General features: G+C 42.0%; 1 protein-coding gene across 1 annotated transcript in view; it reads left to right on the top strand.

The window, feature by feature from the left end:
* The window catches only part of EPB41L4B (erythrocyte membrane protein band 4.1 like 4B), a gene marked incomplete at its 5' end in the record, with an annotated part of 102,817 nt that extends 86,533 nt beyond the window's left edge, over positions 1 to 16,284 (top strand). The window contains 3 exon segments of the mRNA XM_008936117.1: positions 9,853 to 9,921; positions 13,820 to 13,974; positions 15,578 to 16,284. Coding sequence (XP_008934365.1) covers positions 9,853 to 9,921; positions 13,820 to 13,974; positions 15,578 to 15,647 — 294 coding nt within the window.
* Between the last annotated feature and the right edge of the window lie 6,938 nt (positions 16,285 to 23,222).

The raw sequence follows: 23,222 nt of genomic DNA, 5'->3' as shown, positions 1-23,222 counted from the left end.
CCTGCCCCAAGAGCAGTTAGTTCCCAAGCTCATAGAGAGCACACTCAAAAAGCAGCAGGCACAGGATTACAAAAAGAAACCAAGCCAAACCCAAAAAAACAACAATGAATCAGAAATATCCTCTGTAAAATAACAGACCAGGGCTCTTGGGCAGAAATATAGAAGTAATCACTGTAAACCTCCTCATTGTTTCTCAGTTACAAAGTTGACAGGATCAGTTTCTGCTTTTCTTACATTTTAGAAAGACTTCAGTGTTTTTCTGAATTGGATGAGTTAACTGTAGTCTTTGCAGGGACCATAACATCAGCAGAGGTTGCCAGACAACAGCGTGTTTTGGCCTCTTCCATCACCACATGGTGCTGGGAAGGGGCCTTGGAGGCAGCGGTGCTGGAAACGTGCCTTGTAGGAAATCCTTAGCTCCCAGTTTGGCTTCTCTGTGAGCTCCTGATGGGATGTGCAGGAAGCCCCTGGCTGGGGACAAGGATCTGCCTGTGACATTTTATTCACAGTGTATTTCTCTCCCTGAAGAAGTGCCACAAGCAGACCCCCAGGGAGAGCACTGTCATTGGCCTCTTTCCCATTTGCCTTTTCTTTTCCTGTCCACTCCGCATTATAATCTTCTTCAGATGCTTTCACAGAGGTATTTTTAATAATGGATCTCCTGGATCCTTTGCCCAATAAACAAATTACAGGGAAGCAGAGCTCTGCTCAAATGATAGAGCAGCCTTCTGGCATTGAAACTGTTGTCGTGCATGGGCCAAGCAGGAGAGTTCTGTACTCTTCCTCTCAGTCCAAAGGAGAAATTTCTGCTGTAATTAAGGATAGGCAAGAGTAAGCTATGTGCTAATAGCCCTAATTGACTTGGATTATCCCTTGGCTGGGACTAATCTCTTTAGCTATGGAACATGCCTGAGTGCAGTGTCTGAGACTGGGAGACTGGCTTTTAAGGTAGCATCCCAATTTGTTCTTGAAAAGATGGAAATAAGCTAAAAGAAGGAACAATACATTTCCTTCAGTACTGAGTTGCTTTAATGAGGGACTCAACAGACACAGAGGCATCTGGTGTGTTTCATGGCATTGAATTGGCAAAGTATTACAACACTGGGGTTTGAATCTGTAAATGTATATGCCTAATAAGCTGTTGTGTTTGAACACAAGATTTTACTTGCAGCCAAGACAGAATCTTTGTGTTTTTTCAATGCTTGGTGGCTGGTAGCATGAATGATTCCATAGCCAAGGGTGTGACATTATGAATAAATAGGGGTTTGTGCATAACATTTATCACAAAAGATTTACTAGATATAGGATTGGATTTGTTAGTGCATAGACCTGAAAGCAAGCAAAACATTGGTCCTAATAGACTTTCAGCTTCTCCTCAAGCTGGTATTATTGGTAGGATCAAATGGTTTGTATCCACTACACTTAAAGAAGCAGTGCACTCTGTGTGTTGCAAATGGTGGCATATTATGATAGAAAATAATTATTGTCATATAGAAGCTTAATTCAGAGCAGACTTGTAGAGCAGTGAGACTGACAAATTGTGGCACAGTGCAACATTCGGCACTCCTGTATATATTGAGGAGATCCTAATCCATGAGTGGTCACTGAAATTTGTAGGCACGTGCATAGATAAGGCTGCAGTAGTCACTGGGACTAGTCACATCTTGAAATTGAGAATATGCTCAAGTGTCCTTGTGCTTAGGTGTATAAGTAGTGCACTCGTTTATAATTGTAACACTTTTTCTGCAGGTCTGCTGACTTTAATCTACCTGTGCTATTCTTTTCCTTTAATATAATGAACTGTATAAACTCCTGGGGATTTTGGCAGCACTCAATAGCCCAGAAAAATAGGACAGAAAATTAATTTAAAGTATTTCTTACTACCCTGACATTCAGGGAGACTGGTTGGTTGAGTTTCTGGACATTTAAGGACTTTGAGCCAGCTTTTCCTCTTACACAAGTAGATACTGATTACAGTATAAAGCCAAAGTATTTGTTTGTGTTGGACAAGGGTCAGGCAGTGCACTGTTTGCATCAGTCTATCATAACTTTTCAATAGAGGAATGTGATCCTGATGCTTTTGAAAAACTGCAGGTATGTTATGTCGTTATTAGCTTTTCTTGAACGTCCCTGGCTTTGAAGTCTACATGTTAATAAGACATGGTGAAGCAACAGTTATTGGATGATGAGCTGTCAGTGTCTATGCTCAGAAATAATCAAGTGTGGCTAGTGGTGAGTTTCCATCTGGTACAAAATGCATGTACAATCTGCTTGCTGGCAGTGAAAGCGGGAAATACATGGCTTACCTGGGGTACTCAACTGGCAGGAGCCACAATACTCATTTCCTCTTCGTGTTATCCATCTTTAGTGACTTTCTTCTATGACAACAGCCTCCATCTGCAGAAGATGCCTCTTGATTTTGTCGTGCACACGATCTAGGCACCTGGCAATGGACCATCGCTGATTTCATAGGTAAAGACCACGGGGCAAAGAAGGCAACTTTGCATTAGCTGTCCTAGCTATGCAGCTAACTTGTTCTGCAGCAATACTGGAGAGCAACCATATCCAGCAAGTACACCTACTGCTTTTTGTTTGCTTCATTTCTGTGTTTTAAACAAAGACAAAGCACATGCTGCAATCTTTAGTCTGCATTTTAGCCAAGTCATCAAGACTGTGACATCATTTTGCCTGGCTACATTTTCCTCAGGAAGGTGACTGAGCTGATAGCCCATGCTGACGTTATGTTCTGCTTAAGCTTGCTCACCTTCACAGCAGCAGCAAAAGAGTACTGAAAAATCCTGAAGACTGTGAGAGCATGGACACTGTCTTGCTTTCAACACATATGAATTGTTCTTATTCTGTGTTCTTTCAAAGAATTTCTTCTCAAAAATGGCCTCAAGACAATGCTACATTGCAAAAATGATCCAGGACATGCATCCCCTTCCAAAGTGCTGTAGAAATGCTGGGCTGACTCCGTAACATTACTACCGTTGTCCCCCATTCCATCCTGATACCTCTGAAATCACTTTGTTAGCAACCCATAATTACAGTCCTTAGAGTGAAGATCAGTAGAGTACTCCATCTTTCAAGGCAGCATATGAGAGATACTAGCAGCAACACAGTTTGCAGGGCTACCCTTGCAAATCAGTACAAAAGTTGGCATGACGATTTAGGATTTTATCCAAGGCATCTTAACCATTGTGGTTTAGGTAGACCTGCTCCTGAATAGTATATAGTTTGTACTGTAGCCACAAAGTACTGTGTGTTAAGTATCTGTGAGATGTTACAGCTGCAGCAAAGCCAAACTTCAGCAGAGACTAAACCTTGTACATGACTCCCGTATACATCCATTTGGGAGACAGAAGTCTGTGGACCACAGCCAAGGAACCACGCGGCCACCTCCTGACAACACCTCTACGCTGGGTTGCACAAAGTCACTCCAAAAGGAAAGAAAACTTCTGATGGAGAAGAAAATGTTAGCCCTCTTGTACAACCACTTAGAGAGACAACAAGAACATGGTGTATGCTGCTGGGGCATGTTCCAGGACAGATGGACTCGGCCTGCAGCAAGGTCCAGAGAAGGGCTAGTGTGCATCAGCAAGCAGAGGAATCCATCTGAGTGGATCCCAAGAGAACCTGACTCAGCAAGGATGCTGTGGAATAATCATGACTTTCAAGGTAGAGCTTTCCAAGTTAACCAAAAGCAATTAAGTGGTACTTATGAAGAGGGGGACACTGTGCTGCAGTTCTGTGGAAACTCTCACCAAGCAGATATCAGATGAGTCAAACAGTTGGATTCACTTACATTGGCTCTTAAGTATCAATGTTTGTTTGAAACATTTATTTGAACTCTGGGCTCCACCAGTTCTTTGCAAGATGAGCAAGGGAGACCTTGCTCAGATGGAGCTAGGAGGGAGGTTTTGTAGTGTTATGTCCCCAGAAGGAGCAACAGTAGGCAGGGAGGTTCTAAACACATAGTGTCTCCATGGCTTGGCAGCTTGCACAGAAACCCATCTTCTTCAAAAGCCTTCATATTTGGTGCCTTAGGGTGTTTTTATGCAAGACTGCTCCACTTTAATGTGTGTGAATGAAGTCTGTCTGCTGACACTGGCACCTGGATATCATTTCAACAAGTGGAAAAAATCCTGCATCCTGTGAAAATAAGGTGGCCTGTGATACAATGTGCATGGGATTTGCACCAAGTGTGGTTCATCAAGGCACATAGCTCACACAGCCTTTCCCAAGACTGATTAGCCAATGGTATTGCTGATTTACAGCTCCATCCTGCTACAGGTCTTTTGGACTGCACTGGTTTGGTTTGATTTTTACCCTGTATATCAAGCTAACGATTATGCCTGTCTACCTGTCACATGGGTTTTGTTGACATATGCAAAGGGAGTGAACCAGTGTTGACATTACCTGAGTGATCAATCATTGGAGTCAGGAACTACTCCCACACAAAAGAATGGGGGTATTGCATGGTGAAACATACCAGAAACTCTTCGGGTTTACATTTTCCTCCTCATTATTCATTTCAGCCACTGAAATGGGATGACCACAGACAACGAGCTTTACTCAAGAATTGCAGTGTCCAGAATTGTATCACTGGTTTTGGAAACCAGGTCTAATGGTCAACTGTTTTTAAAGTCATATCATACATCAGGCTTGGAAAATGCGAATGCGCTGTACTCCAAAAGTCTCAGCTGCTAATCTTTTCTAATTTGATGAGTAGAAACAAGTCTCAGTGCTGTATGGATGTGATGGTATTCAACTTACAGCATGTAGTTTGAAATAAAGCACCACAGAATATTCCTTTGGCTATGTCTGTACTGAGGGCTGTGTTTATGACCCCACTTCAGCTGTTAGCAGCTCTGCTTCTGCTGTGATGCCAGAATCTAGTGAAGTACAGGGTACAAAGGGACAGTGCAGACCACTGGGTCACACATTTTCTCCACTGTGTTACAAAGGCCTCTGGTCAAGGTGCAGGGGATAGGAACGAAGCGTCAACACCAGATGAAGTTACTGGACCTTTATAGAAGGAAAGAAAGTTGTGGCAGTGAATATACTGACCACCCCAAATGTAAGAGAACATATGCAAATTAAGCCCACTTTTCCCAAAAGTGGTATTTTTTTTTTGTCATAGCAAGGACATTTGTGATATTCACTTCTGATGGAAATACCAAAAATAGCTAATTTTATATCAATTAATGAGAAAAGTGTTCTTTCTTTGTCTCCTCTGCTTCCATTTGCTTTTATAAAGTTACCATTTTTTTCTCCTAACCCATCTAGAAGGTGTTTCAGGAAACTTATTTACTGTGCAGATGATGGAGCACTGGAGCAGGCTGCCCAGAGAGGTTGTGGAGTCTCCTTCTCTGGAGACTTTCAAAACCCTCCTGGACTTGTTCCTGTGTAGCCTGCCCTAGGTGAACCTGCTGTGGCAGGGGGGATTGGACTACATCTCCAGAGGTCACTTCCAAGACCTACCATTTTGTGATTCTATGATTTTGTTCAAGTACAGTTGTTTTTACTGAGATTTTAAATTCTGTCCAGAAGGATGTTTGGCACAAATGCAAAGAAAAGGAGAAGGTTGTTGTCCCTTTTCTTTCTTTGCCCTTCTTCGTTCTTCCTTGCAGTATAAATATCAAGCAAAATCAGTGCTGTTAATCTTTTCTGGTTGTGGCAAAGTTACCTCCAAAATATGTCACCACAATGGACAGTTAATAATGCAGCAAGAGTTTTTGAGTACTAGCAGAAAATTATCCACAGAGGAATAAAATTTTACTCATTTTCCCACAAAATCAATGTGACTGTTACATTAACTGGTTTTCATATTTTTCTCCTTAAAAATTATTTGACCACTGGACTTTTCCTGAGACTGCACTGATCCTTTTTTGTACCTTTCCTTTCCTTTCCTTTCCTTTCCTTTCCTTTCCTTTCCTTTCCTTTCCTTTCCTTTCCTTTCCTTTCCTTTCCTTTCCTTTCCTTTCCTTTCCTTTCCTTAAGAGTCAACTTTTCTTTTAAGCTTAGTAAATTCTCCATTTGCCATGCTAAATATTCCAGACAAGGAGATACTTGTCCAAAGTATTTCTGCTGTTGCAATGCACCCTGACCTTTGAAGCAGGGGGCGTTTGAGGTGTCACAAGCCCTCAGCAGGCGAGACGCCGCTGGAGCACAGCACAAACTCCTTCACTCCCCTTTCATGCTATGACTTTGTGATATCACAGTAACTTATGGGACCTGCCTTAATGGTTGCTTTATGGACTTTGGCTGCAAGACTGTTTTCTTCGCTCTTGCAGAGAGAGCAGATGTGCTTGAAATCAAGTTTCACACTTAAAAGCCTGTCTATGCAGTTATCAAGAGTAAAGCTCTGACCTCTTGTTGCTCATATTTCTGTAGCCCCGGTGACACCAGCTAGTCTTTTTTGCTCCTGTGGAAGACCCTGACCATGCCAGAATGTGCTCATCTCAGCAGCTCTGAAGTGTGGACTTGATTTTTGCTCCACCTGCCACCTCAGGCATTTTTGTGCTCAGCTGTAAACTCCCAAGCTGGTATTTCTCTTGTTTTGCCTTACAACAAAGTAGACAGAATACCTCAGCAGCTTGTCTGTAGGCAATCCATGCACTATCAGCTACTGTGTTTTGCTAGTTTGAGCATCTACAATTCAAATTCACAAGACTGTCCTGCACAAAGAGAGCTGGCCACCACTTCCCCCTTCCTTTTCTCCTTATGTTTGCTATCCTAGCTGAAGCCTGGAAGCTACTGAAGATCTCCAGAGGCTGGGGGAACTGCAGTTTTGCAGTAGGTGGTGGAGATGGCTCTGCTCTTCCTCCTTGCTCATTCCCCAGGTGGCATCTTTTAACAGATGCTGCTGCAGCAGAGAGAAGAAAGCACCCAGGAATAGTTTAAGGTCTGCTTCTGCCACGTGAGTCAGGAGACTTTTAAAGGTGTGATATTTCCTCCTCCTAGGGCAGGGAGAAAGGCTACGTACTGTGTGGGGAATGCATGACATTTAGGTCTTCACTTCCTATTCTGGTAAGAGTTTTGACTCCATGCAAGAAACTCAACCCCAAGACAAGGTTCAGGAAGAGATGCACACATGATGCTGCTTTCCTTGTGTGGTGGGGTAGGAATCAGAGTTATTTTCCTCCTCCCAGGTGCTGGCAACTGCTGCTGTTGTCAGCACACTGCTGGCCATGGTGGACATGAAGGACAGTCAGACCAGAGTATATTCCTGGGTGAAAAGACCTTTCAGACTTCCAAATGCAATTTCATATAAACCAGTTTCATAACTGATGCTTTCCACACTGTCTCCCCATCCTGCATATCCTCAGTCTGAAAATGATTCTCAAATATACAAAACTTTTCTGCTGCTGCATGGATGGGGACATTGTACCCACTTCCTACTGAAAAGAGCCAAGCCATCAGTAGATGGAACCTCCCACCAGTGCTGAGGAGACAACAGCGTTGTCTCTCTGCTTTGCCTATGGGAGCTGGCAGCAGTGCTTTTATGAAGGCCTGGGCCAAACCAACAAACTCTCTTGTGCCTTTTCAGTAACAGCAGTCTCAGAGGAAAAAATATGACAGGAGGAGTGAATAAATCCTAAAGGCTGAGCAAGGTGGTCTCTATTTGTCAACCTTAAATTGAACACAAATATGGGTTTTATTTTCTCTCTCTGTTCCTTGATTTCTGCTTTCAGTTTCTTTATAATATCAGGAATAGGTGGGTTTAGACTCTAGAGAGCCTTGAATTTGTTGAGCTCGTCTTATTAAGGCTAAATAAGCACAGCTCCCTGAGAGAGGACCTCACACTGATAACTAAGCCAGATTAACCACAGTTTGCTGTGCTGTGGTACCTCGGCTGGCCGCAGGCACACCCACAGATTGCGGCACTGATTTTGCAGGAGATGATTCTGCATGGCTGTGTGCTACAGCGGGTAATCAGGGTGGGCTCCTCTTATGTGCCTCTGCTCCCAGATCCCCATGGGCTCTTGAATATTGTTCTGCATCATTTTTCCTTTCTGTATTCAGTAACTGCACTTCATTTCCTTAATGAGACCAACCTGCAAAATTAGAGATTTCAGCTGGAGAATATCAAACTCATACTGCATATAAGCAATCAACTCCCTATCCCTCTTTGCCTTTGGCTCAAAAATTATATTCGTTTGGAGTGCAGTTATGTTTTGTGCTGTAACATCATATTTTAAACCCCTTATAACCTGAGAATGACAACCTGGTGTCATGGGTACTGCCTGTCTCAGAAGAGTGAGACATACTACAGCAGTCCATGTTTGGTGTTGACAGTCTTAGCTCTGGGTATGATGTAACATAACAAACGTGCAAGGAGCTATTGCTTCAACCACATGAGTAAGTTCAAGCAGCAATCAACATAGACGCTTCACTAACAGATGTGAATATAGGACTATAAAAGGAGAGTGAAATTTTCTTTAATATGTTTGCATAGGAAATTGTGATTTAAAAGAATTAGTCCCTTGCACAGTTATTTGTTCATTTGTGCCTGTGTAATTGACTTTTAAGCACATTTAGTCTGTTAAAAAGTTATTTACATGCTTAACTGTATCTTTGCTATCCATACTCCTCATGTGTAAGAAGTCTGACAATTAAAGCCAAGATTTATTCCACATGTTTGCAGAAGTGAGCCCACAGATGGTTGTTAATTTCCCTTGGCACCCTTATAAGCCAATATGTTTCTGTTACTTTATTTAAAAAATAAACACTATATATTTACTTAATTTTATTTGACGTCATAATTCCAGGTTTTGCTTTGGCCTGCAAGGGCTCAGGGCCCTCGGGGTAGCTTTCCTCATTATTAAACAACAGTTATACAGCTGTAGTTAGTGAATTATGCTTGAAGACACGCATAACAAACAAATGCACAGCTGTTTCTATAACAAAGTGAAAAACACACCTTTACAGTGAAAAACGTAGTTTTCCAAATGGAAAGTATGAAGTGCAGTTCAAAATTGATACCTTGTTCTGCTATTTTGTCCTTTCTTTGAATGAATGAATAATGTCTGCATTCTAAAGAGGAAAATCATGAGAAACGGCATTCACAACAAAGTGGGTCAGAGATTGCTGCTGCTTTTAATATTTCTTTCATTTCAGTTAATGTTTGAAATTATTTGAAGGGCAGAAATGACTCCCAGCGGGGCCTGGCCATACGCTCGTGGGCCAAGCCCTGGGAGCTCTCAGGCTTCTCAGCACATGGACGTGATGGTCTCACCTCTCCATTTCCAGACGTTTTCAAAATACCCTCCTAAGGTTGTCCTTTACCACAGCCCTCATCTCAGCCCAGGGCCTTGTAACTGTCTAAACCAAAAAGCTGTCCCCAGTGATGTTTTCATATGTGGTTTGCTTTCAATCCCACCTTACATGATTGTTTATCTTTGGCAGCAACTGTGTAACTGAAAATTTGGAAGTCTAAAACATGTGAAGCACGATTTCTTCAGCCAAAGTTTCTTCACTGCAGAATTTGCTCCTGCACTTCATATTACATATTTTAAAGTGTAGTGCTGGCTGAAGGAAGCAGATAAGAATCCAATGACTGGTGACAGAATTGGAAGATACATTGTATGCAGTCAGCTCCATATTTGCACAACAGATTTAATTATGTGGTAAAATTATTTTGTCAAGTTTTCATATTTATGCTTTGACTATTCATCATCAGGTTTCTGTACGCATTTTCGAAGGGGTGTTTTTCAGTCTGGTCCAAGCACTGCTGAACTGCTCTGATTTGTTGGATATGTCACTGTAGTTGCAATGCTTTGCTGCTTTTTTTTTCTTTTGCATTTTTATGCTCTGAAAGTAACATCTTTTTCTTTATCTTTTTTAAAGATAAAGACATTCCCTGCTGATACATCTAATCCTTTTTTCGATCCTTTTACAACAGTACCACAGTTTTCTGTAAGTAGAACATGCAACTAAAAAACTGTGTATTTAAGACAATTCCAACTGACTTTTTTAAGTGTCAGAAATCTATGTGCTAAGCAGTCCTGAAAAAAAAAAAAAAAAAAAAAGAGAAATTCCAAGTAGAAATTGGAGTGCAAATGAGTTGGAAATTCCCATTATACAAATAATGAACTTGCCTGCAGTCAGACATTGCTGCTTACTAGACAGAGGACTAGAAGTTAAAGTTTGAGGCTTACCACTAATGTGGTTGCTCCCAAAATGTCGTTCAGTTCAGGACTGTAGAGAGGACATTTGTCAAGCTCCATAGTATCTTTCCAAAGAGCAATAATGGAATGGGAAGACTCAGTCCTCTGTCTAGCAATTGCATGGCCTCCTGCCTGAAGCTGCCTGCTGTGGCATCACAAAGAGGGCCCTGATTTTCATTGAATTTACATTCGAATTTTAAGGAAGAATTATAGTTAGTGTGTTGGTGACTACAGTGGTAATCTTGTATAAAGTTCCATGTTTACTTCATAACTTGGATCGAGAATTGAACTTAATTCTTGTTAAACTTCCACAGAAGTCAGGATTTAGAGGTTTTGGTAAGGTAAACTACATACAAACAGGAAACAATTATTTGACAATTTAAAAAATAAGTCCAATCTAAGTCCCACTTTAAGGGTAAAGGCATTATGTAATAAGTGACAAGATGATATACTTTATAAGAAACACCCTCTGATTATAATTATAAACCACAGTAACTGACTTAGAGTTTTTCAATTACATTCACAAAATGAAGCATTTCAGACTTTAACCTTAACTTTTTCTGGTAGTAGCAATCTTATGTGGCAAATAATAATAAGTAACTGCAGTCATTGTTGGGCCATGTTCAGTAACTGTCTGCATTTAATGATTTAAAGAAAGAAGCTTTTCTTTCACAAGAAACTTGGTCATGGGGCTTGATCTAAATGTTGTTTTTCTCCAAATAGGTATTTTAAATCCACAGTTAGTTAGGCTTCCAAGATGTTTCAGTGCCACTGTTGAGCTCTAATTAAAGACGTCCCAAAATGCATGAGAATGTGTCAAGAGCAACTTCACTAGGTCAGCCAAGTCCAGATAGTACAGTTGTGGTTAAAGCTAAACCAAAACAAACAAACAAACAAAAAAGTTCTGAATAGCTTTCCCACTAATTAGTAACAATTATGAGGAAATTATTTTTCTGCCTATTACAATTAGGATTAAAGCAAAATTTAGGAGGGCTATATAATATACCTTTTCATCGCTGGGCGGATAGAATTTTAAAATATAAACAGAAGCTACCCTGATATCCTTACTCACAGAAATTTTCATCCTGCAGAAAATGGTTGCTTCATGGCAGATTCCAATGTTAAGATTTTTGTCATGCTCTGTTGCGAGAGAAGCAGAAAAGTAAAATTCAAATCTTTCTGAAATTCCCTCTTCTCCCCATAGAATGCCATTTCTTGGGCAGAGTGGAGGGCAGAATCCAGATCACGAATATTTAAAATACCATTACTATAAAAATCTAATGGCCTGTGAGCCTTCATACAATTCCATACATCCCTTTTAGTGAGTTATCTAAAAACATCTGTGGTAAATGAGAAGCTACCTAGAGGACTGCATAAAGATGGGAAAACTATTAGGAAGATTAACTGGACCTTGGTCCTGTGTTTAATGGTCCCCTGTCCCAGCCCAAAGAGGCGTGCTGCTCACCAGCAGCGTTTCAGTTCATCCTCATACACGGGCTCTGCTGAGGGCTTCAAGCTATAGCCACACCACAGGCAGGAGCTGTAAGGGAAAGGTCTAGATCAGTGCTGGGACTTGCAGGCAGATCTAGCTGCAAGTCACACACAGTCTCAGATGGTAACATTCTTAATCTTTTTCCTTTTTTTTTTTGTTTTTTTTTTGCATTTGTTTTTTTTTTTTCTTTTCTGTACTTCCTCTTCAAAGTTTTGGTTTTTTTTTTTCCTTTGGTTTTGTTTTCTTGCTTGGAACAAAACACTGAAATGTGTTTGAGGGGAAAAACATTATAAATGGTGACATTTGGAAGGCTTTAACTTTTGTGCAGGGCTTCTAATTTGTTGGTTTACATGTAGTTGTATTGATTTTGTCAGGGGAAAAATTAGAAAATTTGGTTGCTTGGAGTATTTGAAATAAGCTTCAGACCAGGAACCCCTCTGAATTTCAGAGATTTCCACAAAGAAATGGCAGGCTTGGTGACCATATTCTCAGGATGGTATGAGTCACATAGATTTAAATTAATGAAATTATATCTGTTTATACCAGTTAAATATTTGGCTCAAACATGCTGTTCAAATAGATATATATAAAAAAGATGCTTTGGATATGCACTATAAAACCATTATCCAGAGCAAACCCACCTTGGGACTCAGGACAAAACTTCAGCAAGTGTAATTTGTCATCGCCCTGCTGATTTCAGTAAGAATTTACATCAGCATCACAGAGTGATGCCTCCTTATCATGCTGTCAAGTAAGACCTGGTAGTCTTAGGAGGACAGGGGCCCTGAATGAGGAACACCAAATCTGATACCCCTGCAGCTTGTAAGGTTGAGTTTTAAAAGTAAAACAAAGAGAAGTCTGAACAGGTTATATTAGCCAGTATTTACACATATAATTGGCCAGCGTTGGAGAGCGAGTTTCTTTAGCTGGTTTTACAATTTCCATTTTACTAATTTTGTGGAATAATGGAATTCCTTTTGCTTCAGAGGTTGTTTGGGGACATGTCAGATGCATTTAAATGAAATGTGAGCAGAGGCATGTTAATAAATAACAATAAATAAGCAAACCTAACACAGCCATTCTTTCCCGGGCTCAAATAATTGTCCCACTGATTAAGCTATTTGTTTGTGTTTAGCCTTGATCCTGTATGGCTTGCAGAATCTGAGAAATAATTAAGAAAAAAAAAAAAGTTGCTATTCAAATAGCTGCTCCCTTATGATGGTGACTTTTCCTTCGTCCTGCCTTAAAGTCTGAACCAAGTTCAGAGAAAAAGTTGTCAAGAAAGAAATGCAGCTGACACCGGTAGGAGCATATCCTAGTGATCCCGGTGCACTGACAGACTGCGGTTGCTCTGTGCTCTTCCAGGTCCAGGTCATACACACACCACAGGCACTAGCCACTGTGGTTTGGCATGAGAAATAGTCCATGCCAAAAAGCAAGACAGGGCTGGTTTATTTTTAGGCATCCTCCCCCTCCAGTTGTATAGGCTGGCCCAGTCTTCGGTGTAACACTGCAGCGCTGCTACGCCTCACCCGAACGACAGGAGCTGGGCACTTGCTGTTCGTCTTAAACCCGCACTTCCCGCACTGCTGCAGCCTTGCCTGGCACTAGACACTGCAAGACTAGTTCTCTTGAGGCGTGTTCCAGTTAGCAAATGTGGGAAAAGGGTGGGCACTTTGAAACCTGGACTCCTACAAACGCAGATTCCTGGCTGTTACGAAACACAGAGTAGTCAGAGGACCCATCAGCAAATTGTACAGGACTGCTGAAGAACAGTTCAGAAAGCTCCTGTGGTCAGCACGTGGCATTATTCTTAGGGAAAACACAATAATGATAAGGGGCATTCTCCAAACTGATTGTCTTTTATTCAAATGCTGCCAATCCCATACATGATGTTAAATCTCAGTGCATGGTGCCATCAGGCCTGTCCCTCAGACACAGTTCTGAAATAGCCATCAGAAGAGGTGGCTGTTCAGCACCTACGGAGGTTGCACTGTGCAGCTATAGCTACAGCCTCCTGCTTGTTCATGTTAGTTAGTGCTTGTTAGTTGTTGTTACTGTTTGGCAGTGAATTAGATGGTGAAAGGTAGCAAGAGAGGTAGAAGCTAACCTACATGTTTTCTTTCTGTTTCTGTATAATTTTGGTTTTTTGTAGGCAGAGAGCAAATTACAGTGCTGTGCCGTGCAGTCCTCTCCGAAGATAACGCTGGTGACACCGTCGCCCGTACTGAGGTCTCTGGCAGAGACTGTGCCAACTCCAACCGTCCAGACGATATATACGGCGCACAAGCCCATTTCGCTGGCAGACAGGTACTGCATGGCTCCTTCACAGGAATACTATGATGCTCTCTGCATTAAAGGAATCAGCTTGATTTCTCTTTTTTATCATAATCACCATAAAGTGCCATTTCCCCTGATACCAAAAGATTTCCAGTTGCTTCTTGACACCTACTTCAGAATAGGTGGGTTATGTAAAGAAATATCTGTAACTCATATCTACTCTGAGAAAAAAAAGTCCTGCCTTCATGAACTGCTGCAGCCAGCAGCGTACCATTTCTGTGGCCAGTGGCCTGGGAGAAAGGCTTGTGCAGATTCTCCTCAGGAGTGTCATTTTCTCTGAACCACAAAGGTTTTTATCATAATTGCTGTTGCAATTTGTTTTGTGAAATTAAATGTCCATGAAGGAAAGCTGAGGTTGAGAAATGTCTACTCTTCTAAATTAAAAACAGGCACTGGTTTTCTCTATTTTTCCTTTTCTTTTTTTTTAATTTTCTTTTTTTTTAGCAATGTCTAACTGCAGTGATCTTTCTTGTAGTTTCTAAGGGAAAAAATAAGCCATCCCATTTTTCCACAGGCAGCCTGCTTTCAGTTTTCTATTCTTTCATCCTACCAGTTTTGCATGCTGTCTTCTTATTCTAGAATTTAAGCAAAGCTGAATTTTCAGTAAAATACAAATGTAGGAGTGGATATACTCAATTCTTCTGAAGTATAAAAAGTCTTAGGCTTATGTTGAAGAGAAAAGTATTTCTTTGGTGTCAGCATAAATGAGCCTTTTTTTCACTCATGGATTCACAGTCAATTTCCATTTTAGTTTGTCTTCTTTTTTTCAGATGTTGGTTAAATTGCACGTGCACACTTTTTCAGCACTGCTATCTCATCTAAAAATTTGTCATTCCAGTGAAAATAATTCTGAAGCTATAGTGCTGAACTCAGCCTCTGTAGGATGTCTCAAGTGCAAGTGGGTCATTCCATCCCTACTTGTCCATGAATGGGCTGCAAGGTTTCTGCACTGCAGTTTAAATCTCCAAACTGTTTCACAAACATGAGATACTTAACTCTCAGAGCAATGCAATAGACAGGGTTTTTTTTCCCCACACTATTTATTGAGAAGCGGTGTCTCTAACCCAGGGCAATCCCAGTCCTGCAGAATCTGTGGGCTCTGGGGTGATTCAGTGTGTAAGAGTAAGGATTTAGGCTCTGCTTCCCACACCCCGATGTGTGCAGGACTAGTAAATTCAGCCCATATTGATGTCCACCAGTATCAGACCATGCTGAGGAGCAGGTTGTAACACCAGTCTTTTGTGATGAAATTTACTGTATCTGTTTCAGTTTTAGAGTCCTAGTCCAGCCTGAAATCAGTAGCCTTTAACAGGGGTGAGATTAAACCCTAAACTGTTTTGCCATATGGGTCTTTTAATGTCCTTTTCCATGCTTCTGTTCGGTCTTTAGAAATACCAAGTGGTATTTGTTTTTGAATCAGCCATCCGTTGCCATCAGTTATCAGCCTTTTCACTGAATCGAGTCTGACCTTTTTTCCCCTCCTTTGATATTTTGAAAATGTTAATTATTTTAAATTGAAATCTGAGACTTATTGTTGTGCCCATAATTGGCTGTTTGTGCATTAATTATACAGCGCTGAGACTCTGAGGCGTGAACTTGAGAGAGAGAAAATGATGAAAAGACTCTTGATGACAGAATTATGAAACTCGCACTTCCGTCAGATGGAGAATGGATTGGGGCCTTCCATGTGCCTTCTGTCTGTTTACATTCCTCTGCTTCTGTGTACTCCACGTGATGTGTCGGGAGAACGTGTGGTATTCCTGGCTTGACTGGATTCACCACGGTTGGCTGAAGTGAAGTCTAAGCTAGACTTTAACTTGAAGGTGTTCCTTTATTCATTTGCTGCTGGGAAACAAACCTTCAATCCTTTATTTCTCCTGAGATTTTATACTATTAACACAATTAATTTCAGGTTCGGTTTTGGTAAATCTAGGGCAAAAAGGATCAGCAAGGAGCATACTGATTTCTATTGGGAAACACTGTTCTGTACATATGTTAATAAGTGCACAGAAATTAATGTTATGCAGAATATTTTGATAGTAACATAGAAAATATGTCATTTTGTACAACTGAAAATTGCAACGAGCTACTGCTGTTTGTTAAAGAACCATTTTTAAAGCAGAAGAATGATTATTACATCCTAACCCCAGGACTGTTAGTCTCCACAGAAAAATAAATGGCTGTCTTATTAAATTCCTAACCTTTACCTTCACTCAGAGATATAAATAGCTGCAAGGGGGAAAGACGCCCCACCATACAGGTATACGCACCCAACACTCCCTATAGTTTGTCATCTTGACCTAAACCTTCAACTAAATCTTACTGTATTTACCTTAATGAAAAAAATCAATTGTTTAAAGCAATTTGCTACTGACTTTCTAGCTTGATACTGACTTTTTTAAACAAAGAAAGGTTTTCCCTTCTCCAGATTGCCTAGGCATTAGGGCTTGCTCGCACTCAGACAGCTTCTGCCCCAGCACTGAAGGCTGCAGAGCCTCGGTGGTGTGGATGTAGCTTGCCCAGGGAGGACTTTTTCCTTCCTGTGTAGATAAACCACCTTCCTGACTGACGTGAGTTGACTGATCACTTTAAAGAATAATAACAATGATAGTTTATGGCATAGCTGTGTCTATACCCATTTTTTCACTCTACTAATCAGCATGTGTGTACTGACAAACAGTACTGTGAAGGGTTCTCCTGGCTATACGTCCCATTCACCTCTAGCACGCAAGCAGCTTCTACGTCCAGTGGAGCTATCTCAGGCATCAGGTGGGGTGGATGGCCCAGCACTAGGAGAACTGCAGCCCGAGGGAGGGTGTTTGTGGTGTACAGGTAATGCTACCAACTATTTCCTAGGCAAAAAAAAAAACAAAACAAAACAAAAACAACAGAAGAAAGTTCTCCATTTCCCCCTGCTCAGATAGTGCAGGGTCATCTAGAAAGCTACCAATGACTGACTGTCAGCTACAAGGTACTCTTCCAACAGGAAAGTTTTTTTGCGTTCTGTATGGCTGAAGATGTATATTTTTCTGTTACTCTGTACACTATGTTCTCTTCTTTGTATTAAGATAAAAGATTGCCCTTAATTTGATACTGATTATGATGGCTTTATCTCAGCTTAAGCAGTTTGTTTTTGTGGAGGCTGGGAATTGATTGCTGTGAGACTGGATTTCCTTCAGGGCTAGCTTGTGCTCTTTTTCTGAAATGAGAATTCTTGAGAGCATCTCAAGACTGTGGATTGCAACGTGGAGGTATAAAGTGACTCATCTATTTTATATTTGCTGGGACAAGAAATTAGTATTAGCCTCTCCTGTTAAATTTACCAGACCCCAAACTTCACGGTTGCCATAAAACGGGGCAAAATAAACAGCACAACTGTTTGTTAGGTAGGAACTCACAATATAAAATATAAGTAGCCCGACATGAGCAAGGGGCACAAGGAGCCATAGAAACACATTTGGACCTCAAATCTCAGAATGCAGCGTACACTAGAGGTGTACACTCTCCACCGAGTTACCGTGCCAGGACACTTCTGTTCCTTGTATTTTAGTGTACAGCTCCATTAATCCACGTGTATTAAATATGGATTAGTAACTTTAAATCCCTGTGAAGAAATCTGAAAGGAGGGGAGAATGCAACAGACACAAAAGGCTGCATCTTCCATGTCCTGTAACTGTTTTCTTAGCACTTCCCAGAAGGTACTGGGGGAGGGAGAAGCAGCAGCACATTTTGCCTGCGCCCAAGTAAAAGTGAGCATTGTGGAGAACAAATAAAGAAAATTGTAATTAAAGGTTTTGGGAGAAGAAAGCAAAGTAACATTGAGAATGACACGGCACGGGCTGTGGCTGAATCTGGTCTTCTGCATGCTGTTAGGCAAAGCCCAGCTGTCTGTGAACTGGCGGCAATTTCACAAAGTCATTGTCAAGGAAAACCAGAAAGAATAGATCTGGACACAGATGTCAGTCACACCGAGTGCCATGGAGTGGATTTTGGGAACCACGCAATAAGCCTCCACGTTTGGAGGCAAACAGATCCAATGACCTGCATTAGGGCAGTCTGGTCACATAAGCAAAAGCCTTTAGCAAAACTGAAGGCGTGACTCAGACCAGCCCATCAGATGTTCTGGCTCGTAAGCAAGCCATTAGTTTATTATTTTAAATGCAATGTTTTGCTCCCGTTGTATAAAAACTCTGCAGCTGAAGTAGAACTGGAAAACAAGAAAAGTGAACCAAGGTTACTTTACAGTGGCCAAGAGTTTATAGCTGAGGCGTGCTCTGGCATAGCTGAGAAAGAGCAGAGACTCCTCTGTCCTTGGTTCCCACCAGGAGAAGAGGGGAAGGCTACCGTGGCTGCTTAGTTCCTGTGGAATGTTTTCCACAGAACAACCCCAAGTACGTTGCCTTGTCTTGTTTTAGTGTCTTATCCACTGGCTGCCACCATCTCCTTATTCTGCAGTCTAATGGAGCTTTATTAAAACTGTTTTGGTGATATCAAACTAAACTTTTAACTGCAGAACGTCATCACCGTGTCCTTTCTTACTATGTACCTTCTTCAGTCACGCTTAAGCGTCTCAGTTTTTGCATCCTCTGAATAAACATTCCTGCCTCACCTCTGGTTGGGAATTACAGTGTTAGGACACCTGCTACCCAAAACTACTGTAAAAAATTACAGTGTCAACATGCGCATATGCTGGGGGGCAGGTGGTCTAGATTTGCCCCTAGACTTTAACTTTACAGGTGTTAAAGGATACTCTGCCCGAGGGTATGTCTATATAATAGTGCAGAAGTATCTGAGCTAGCTTTAATGAGCTTGCATATGTAGTTGTGGCAGCATGAAGCCCAGCACAGGCTATCATTATCATGTACATTGACACGTGTAAAGATAACGCATTTGAACAGCAGCCTTCTGAAGCATGGTCTCCAGAGCAGGTGACAGGAAAGGGTGGCTGAAAGGAGCTCGTCTCTTCAGCTCTCCTGGGAAAGGGTTCATTTCACCTAATGATAATATGCTCAACTCTCACCCGACAAGAGATTAAAGGAACTGCCTTCTGGAGGTGCCTTTGACTTAAATGTCTACCTTTAGATTGCTTAAAGTTAAGTGAGATGAATCCTGCTGTCTGTCCCTCTGCTTAAGTCTACATTGCAAACCCTTGCCGACACGGCTCCGTCATCCAGGGGTGCTTTGAGGGATGATTTGTGATCGACGTGGCTCTGCCAGCAAAAGCCTTGCGCAATAGGTGTAAATACGCAACCAGAAACACCCTGTTGGCGGAACAGCTTTCATCCCTGACAGGGAGAACAGAGAGCTGGGGTAACTTGCAGTGGCATAAGCAGAGAGGCTTCATTGTAGTTGTGCCCGGTCTGGGAGCAGCTGGCTGATGAAACCTCCCGCTATAGCCACACTGGCAAAGCCTGCCGGGGTGGCCCTGGCTTTTAACAGTGCCCCATGTGATGCTCTGACCCCATCAGCAGACCCCAGCTTTCCAGCATGAAGTCTCTAAGTGGCAGAATGCAATGTTGTCCTGTTTGGGTGATTCCAGCAAAATTTATTGGCCATTTAAATAGCTATGCAAGGAGTTAAATATTTTCTCATATTGCAGTCTCTTACAGAAACCAACCAGTTGTGCTTTGTTTTTGTGTAGTTCAGCTGTTTTCACTATTTTGTTTTAAAAAGAGTAACCGGGTTTTCTTTAGAAACATTGTTTGAGATCTCACATCTCTATCAGAACCCACAGTGTGTGCAGATTTTTCACAATTCAAACATACTTAGTCCCTGAAAGTGCAATGTTTGAAAATTAACTCCTCTGAAGTTTTGGTTCGTGGCTTCACAACTCTCTTGCAACAGGATGCCTACGTGCCCATTTGAAGCAGAGCTGGCAATGCAGTGAAATGTTTCATTGGAGGCAGCATCATGTTTCATTTGAACTGTTTACAAATGCCCTTTGGTTTTCTTTCTTTTTTATTTTTCTGAATACAATTCTAGATCATTGGCTACAAAAACCTACTCGTAATTATGCAATGGAATATTGTTTCTTTCTGTCTTTTTTTTTTTTTTCTTAATGTCCTGATGTTCAAGGAGTTTGCAATAAATATACTGAGGCTGATCTGTAATTGCATGTAAGACCAGCCTCACAACTGTGTTTTGTAAAGTTAAGTGCCGTAAAAGAACCTGTAGGTGAAGTGGAGAAGGAGGGAAGGGAGAGAGTAAGTGGAAGAGAAGGCTTCTTCGGCAGCTGCAGCTTTGACTGGTGGGTAGTAGCTTTCAAGTAAGATTGCTCACACCTTTTTGTTTCATCTGAGTGGCAGCGTGTATCATCAGTCAGTGTATGATGGCATTTTGTTGAAAACATGCCTAGAGAGAAACTTTTACGGCTCAGCTGTTTACCTGTTCCTGTATTCATGCCTGCAATAAATGAGATGAAAAATAAATCACAGAGTCTGAGCAATTTGTAGTCAAAACAGTCATTTAGGAGGCATGGGGCAGTATGCCAACTAAAGGAAACCTCTGGTTGATAATAAAGTGAATCAACCTTCATGAAAAAGACTACGTCCTTAGGAAAAACAAAGCCAAACAACAGAATATTTCATTAAAAAACTCAGAGGGTTTTGTCCAGCTTAAAGGTATAGCTTAAAGCATGGTAGGGTGCCAGTTGTCTGTGGGGTCTTTAGTTGCTGAACACAAGAGCTGGAAAAACACTGATGGGATTGAGGTAGAGAAACATGAAACATGGTATGTGTCTGGTCTTTCAGCTGGGGCTCAAAAGGTGGCAAAAAGCATTGCTGGAGTGGATGGGTGGGGAGCAATCTTCCATTTCACACAGAGCTGAGAGATTTCAAGTTATTAAACTGCTCCATGAAGGAAAATTAAAGAACAAGCAAAGAAAGCCTCTTTGTTGTAAATATTTTTTTTCTTTTAACACAGTTGCAACTTTTCACTCAGATTTTTGCTCTTGATTTTGCCATTCTTTAAATGACTGAACAAAAAATTGCTTCAGAATGAAAGATTTCCATTTTATTTTGTTGGAAGATCTCTAAATCAGGATGGTTTTGACATTGACTTTACCAGTGCATTTATGAAATAAAATCCCAGTAACATTCACCCCATTTTCTGTGGTGGCCACAATGCTATGTTTAGAAAGAATATGATCCCATCTCAATTTCTCCAACTGGGTATTCATCTATTTTTAATCTCTATGCAGGGAAAGCAGGGGGAGGTACAGATCAACATTCTTCCATCAGTGCTCAATTTACACCAAGAAAATTGATTAGCTAGCCAGTAAACTTAGTTAATTAATTCTCATTAATACAAGTCTTTGCTAAAGAAATAGCATTCTAGGGTGTAGAGGAATGAGAAGCCGTGTGCTAAAAAGCTTAACAAAGACACTTTCGGAACTTGGCTGCAACTGAGAAGCGTGAGGACCTCAAGAGATGTAAATCTGAACAATTTTTTTGTTTATCATGAGATGACTGATCTGTGGGACTACGTGCAAGATCATTGAGATAAATTCTATTTCTTGGAGGACATGCTATCCAGAGCAGAAAACAGATTTCGCGTGCAGGCACTATTAACTTGAGGCAGGGGGGAAGTGAGGCAATAGTTCCCAGTCTGACTGTGTTGCACAACTCCTGCTGCAGCTGCAGCAGGTGCAGACACAGGCTGGTGGAACGAACCCCAACCTCGTGAAAGACAGTGGCCATGCTTCCACCAACCACAGTGAAGATTTTGGGGCTGCCTGGTGCTGGGGTTCCCACGCCTAAGTGCAACTTGACCTAACAGGTGACCCTACAGTAAACCCAGTGCCAGGGCTGGCTGTCATCAGACCTGCCAGAGGAGATGCCAGGGAATGAGGGAAATAAAAGATCAATGATTGTCCTCTCCCAGACACCCCATGGCAGGTTCATGGGAGCTCCTGTGTTAGATGAGGAGAGTGGTCTTGCTTTTTCTATGAGAAACAGTGTAGCTGCAACCCGGAGGTGTTTCAGACCTCCTGCCACTGCAGCCATGTCATCCGTGCTGCCAGTAGCATATATGTATGGTATGTGAGGTGTCTGCTTGCCAGGTTTTAGGATCTGCGATGGTCAGGGTAGAAGGAAGGAAAACAACAGGGAGAAAGAGAGCAGCAAACAACCCACGCCATCACCTGCAGGGTGGCCTGATGGCAAAGCTCTGTGCAAAACAATGTGGAGTTGATACCAATTATATGGTATTTTAATGAATATTTCTACAGTGGGTGTGATACACAATGCCAGTGAGCACGCAGCTCTGCCATCGGAGTATCTGGCACAGCAGTGAGGCATAAAAGCCACACAGACCCTTCCTGTTTCATGAACTCAGTATCCAGCTCTTCAAGCACAGCGATACTTTCCCTTCCGCAGCGGTCTTCCTCTGCCTTTCATTAGCAAACTCTTTTGGAGAGCCAAGGAAAACAGAGCAAAAATTCTTCTCTTTAAAGATATTTAGTTAGTGATGCTTAACATCACAGGGCACTAGTGATGTGAAGAACTCAAGTATTTATTATTTTTTTAATTATTTGCCTTGCTGCTTTTGAAAACAACAACAACAAAGGCGTGTTTTCTGTGCTAGCTGCCTCCTGCTCTGCTCTGGCTGCTCGCCCCCTCCAGCAGTGCCAGGCTTGGCAAGGGCATGTGGTGGCTTGGCAGGAGGGGACAAGGGTTGGCTTTTTTGGGGGGTGGGGTGGACTGCCAACACCTTCCAGCACTTCCTTCCTTCCTGTGATACACCTCTTGCTGAGGCCAAGACAACTGCTGTGTTCTCCAAGGTGGGACCTGCAGTGCCTTGCTGGGAGGTGTGGAGATGTCTGCAGCTCCACAGTCACTCAGGGAGGATTCGAGGCTGGTGGAGCTGCGAGCTGCAGTGCTTGTGCACATAAGAGGCATGCATAAGAGCTGGGGCTCTGGAGATTTTGGAGGCTGCCTTGCTCCCAGCTTGTGCAGGCTTGAGAAGATGCATGAGGCTGTGGGGAGGGAGGTCAGTGTGAGCTGCACTTTGTCTGGGTACGTGACAGTCAGGATTTGATGGTGGAGGCATCACTGTGAGACTGGTTACTCCTCCCTCCTGCAAAGGGATTTCATACCTGTGCCCTCCACAGCTGACTAAGCCCCACAGAGTTGGTCTTTGCTCAAGGAACAGAGTGAGGGCTGTGGCAGGGTTGTGGTCTGTACCTTCAGCAGCGCTGAACAAGACCAGCAGCACCCTCA

Source organism: Merops nubicus, unplaced genomic scaffold (genome assembly GCF_000691845.1).
Source record: "Merops nubicus isolate BGI_N331 unplaced genomic scaffold, ASM69184v1 scaffold9982, whole genome shotgun sequence".
In the NCBI taxonomy this organism is placed as follows: domain Eukaryota; kingdom Metazoa; phylum Chordata; class Aves; order Coraciiformes; family Meropidae; genus Merops; species Merops nubicus.
The sequence above is the reverse complement of the archived record's forward strand: the minus strand, read 5'-3'. Positions and strand labels throughout refer to the sequence as shown.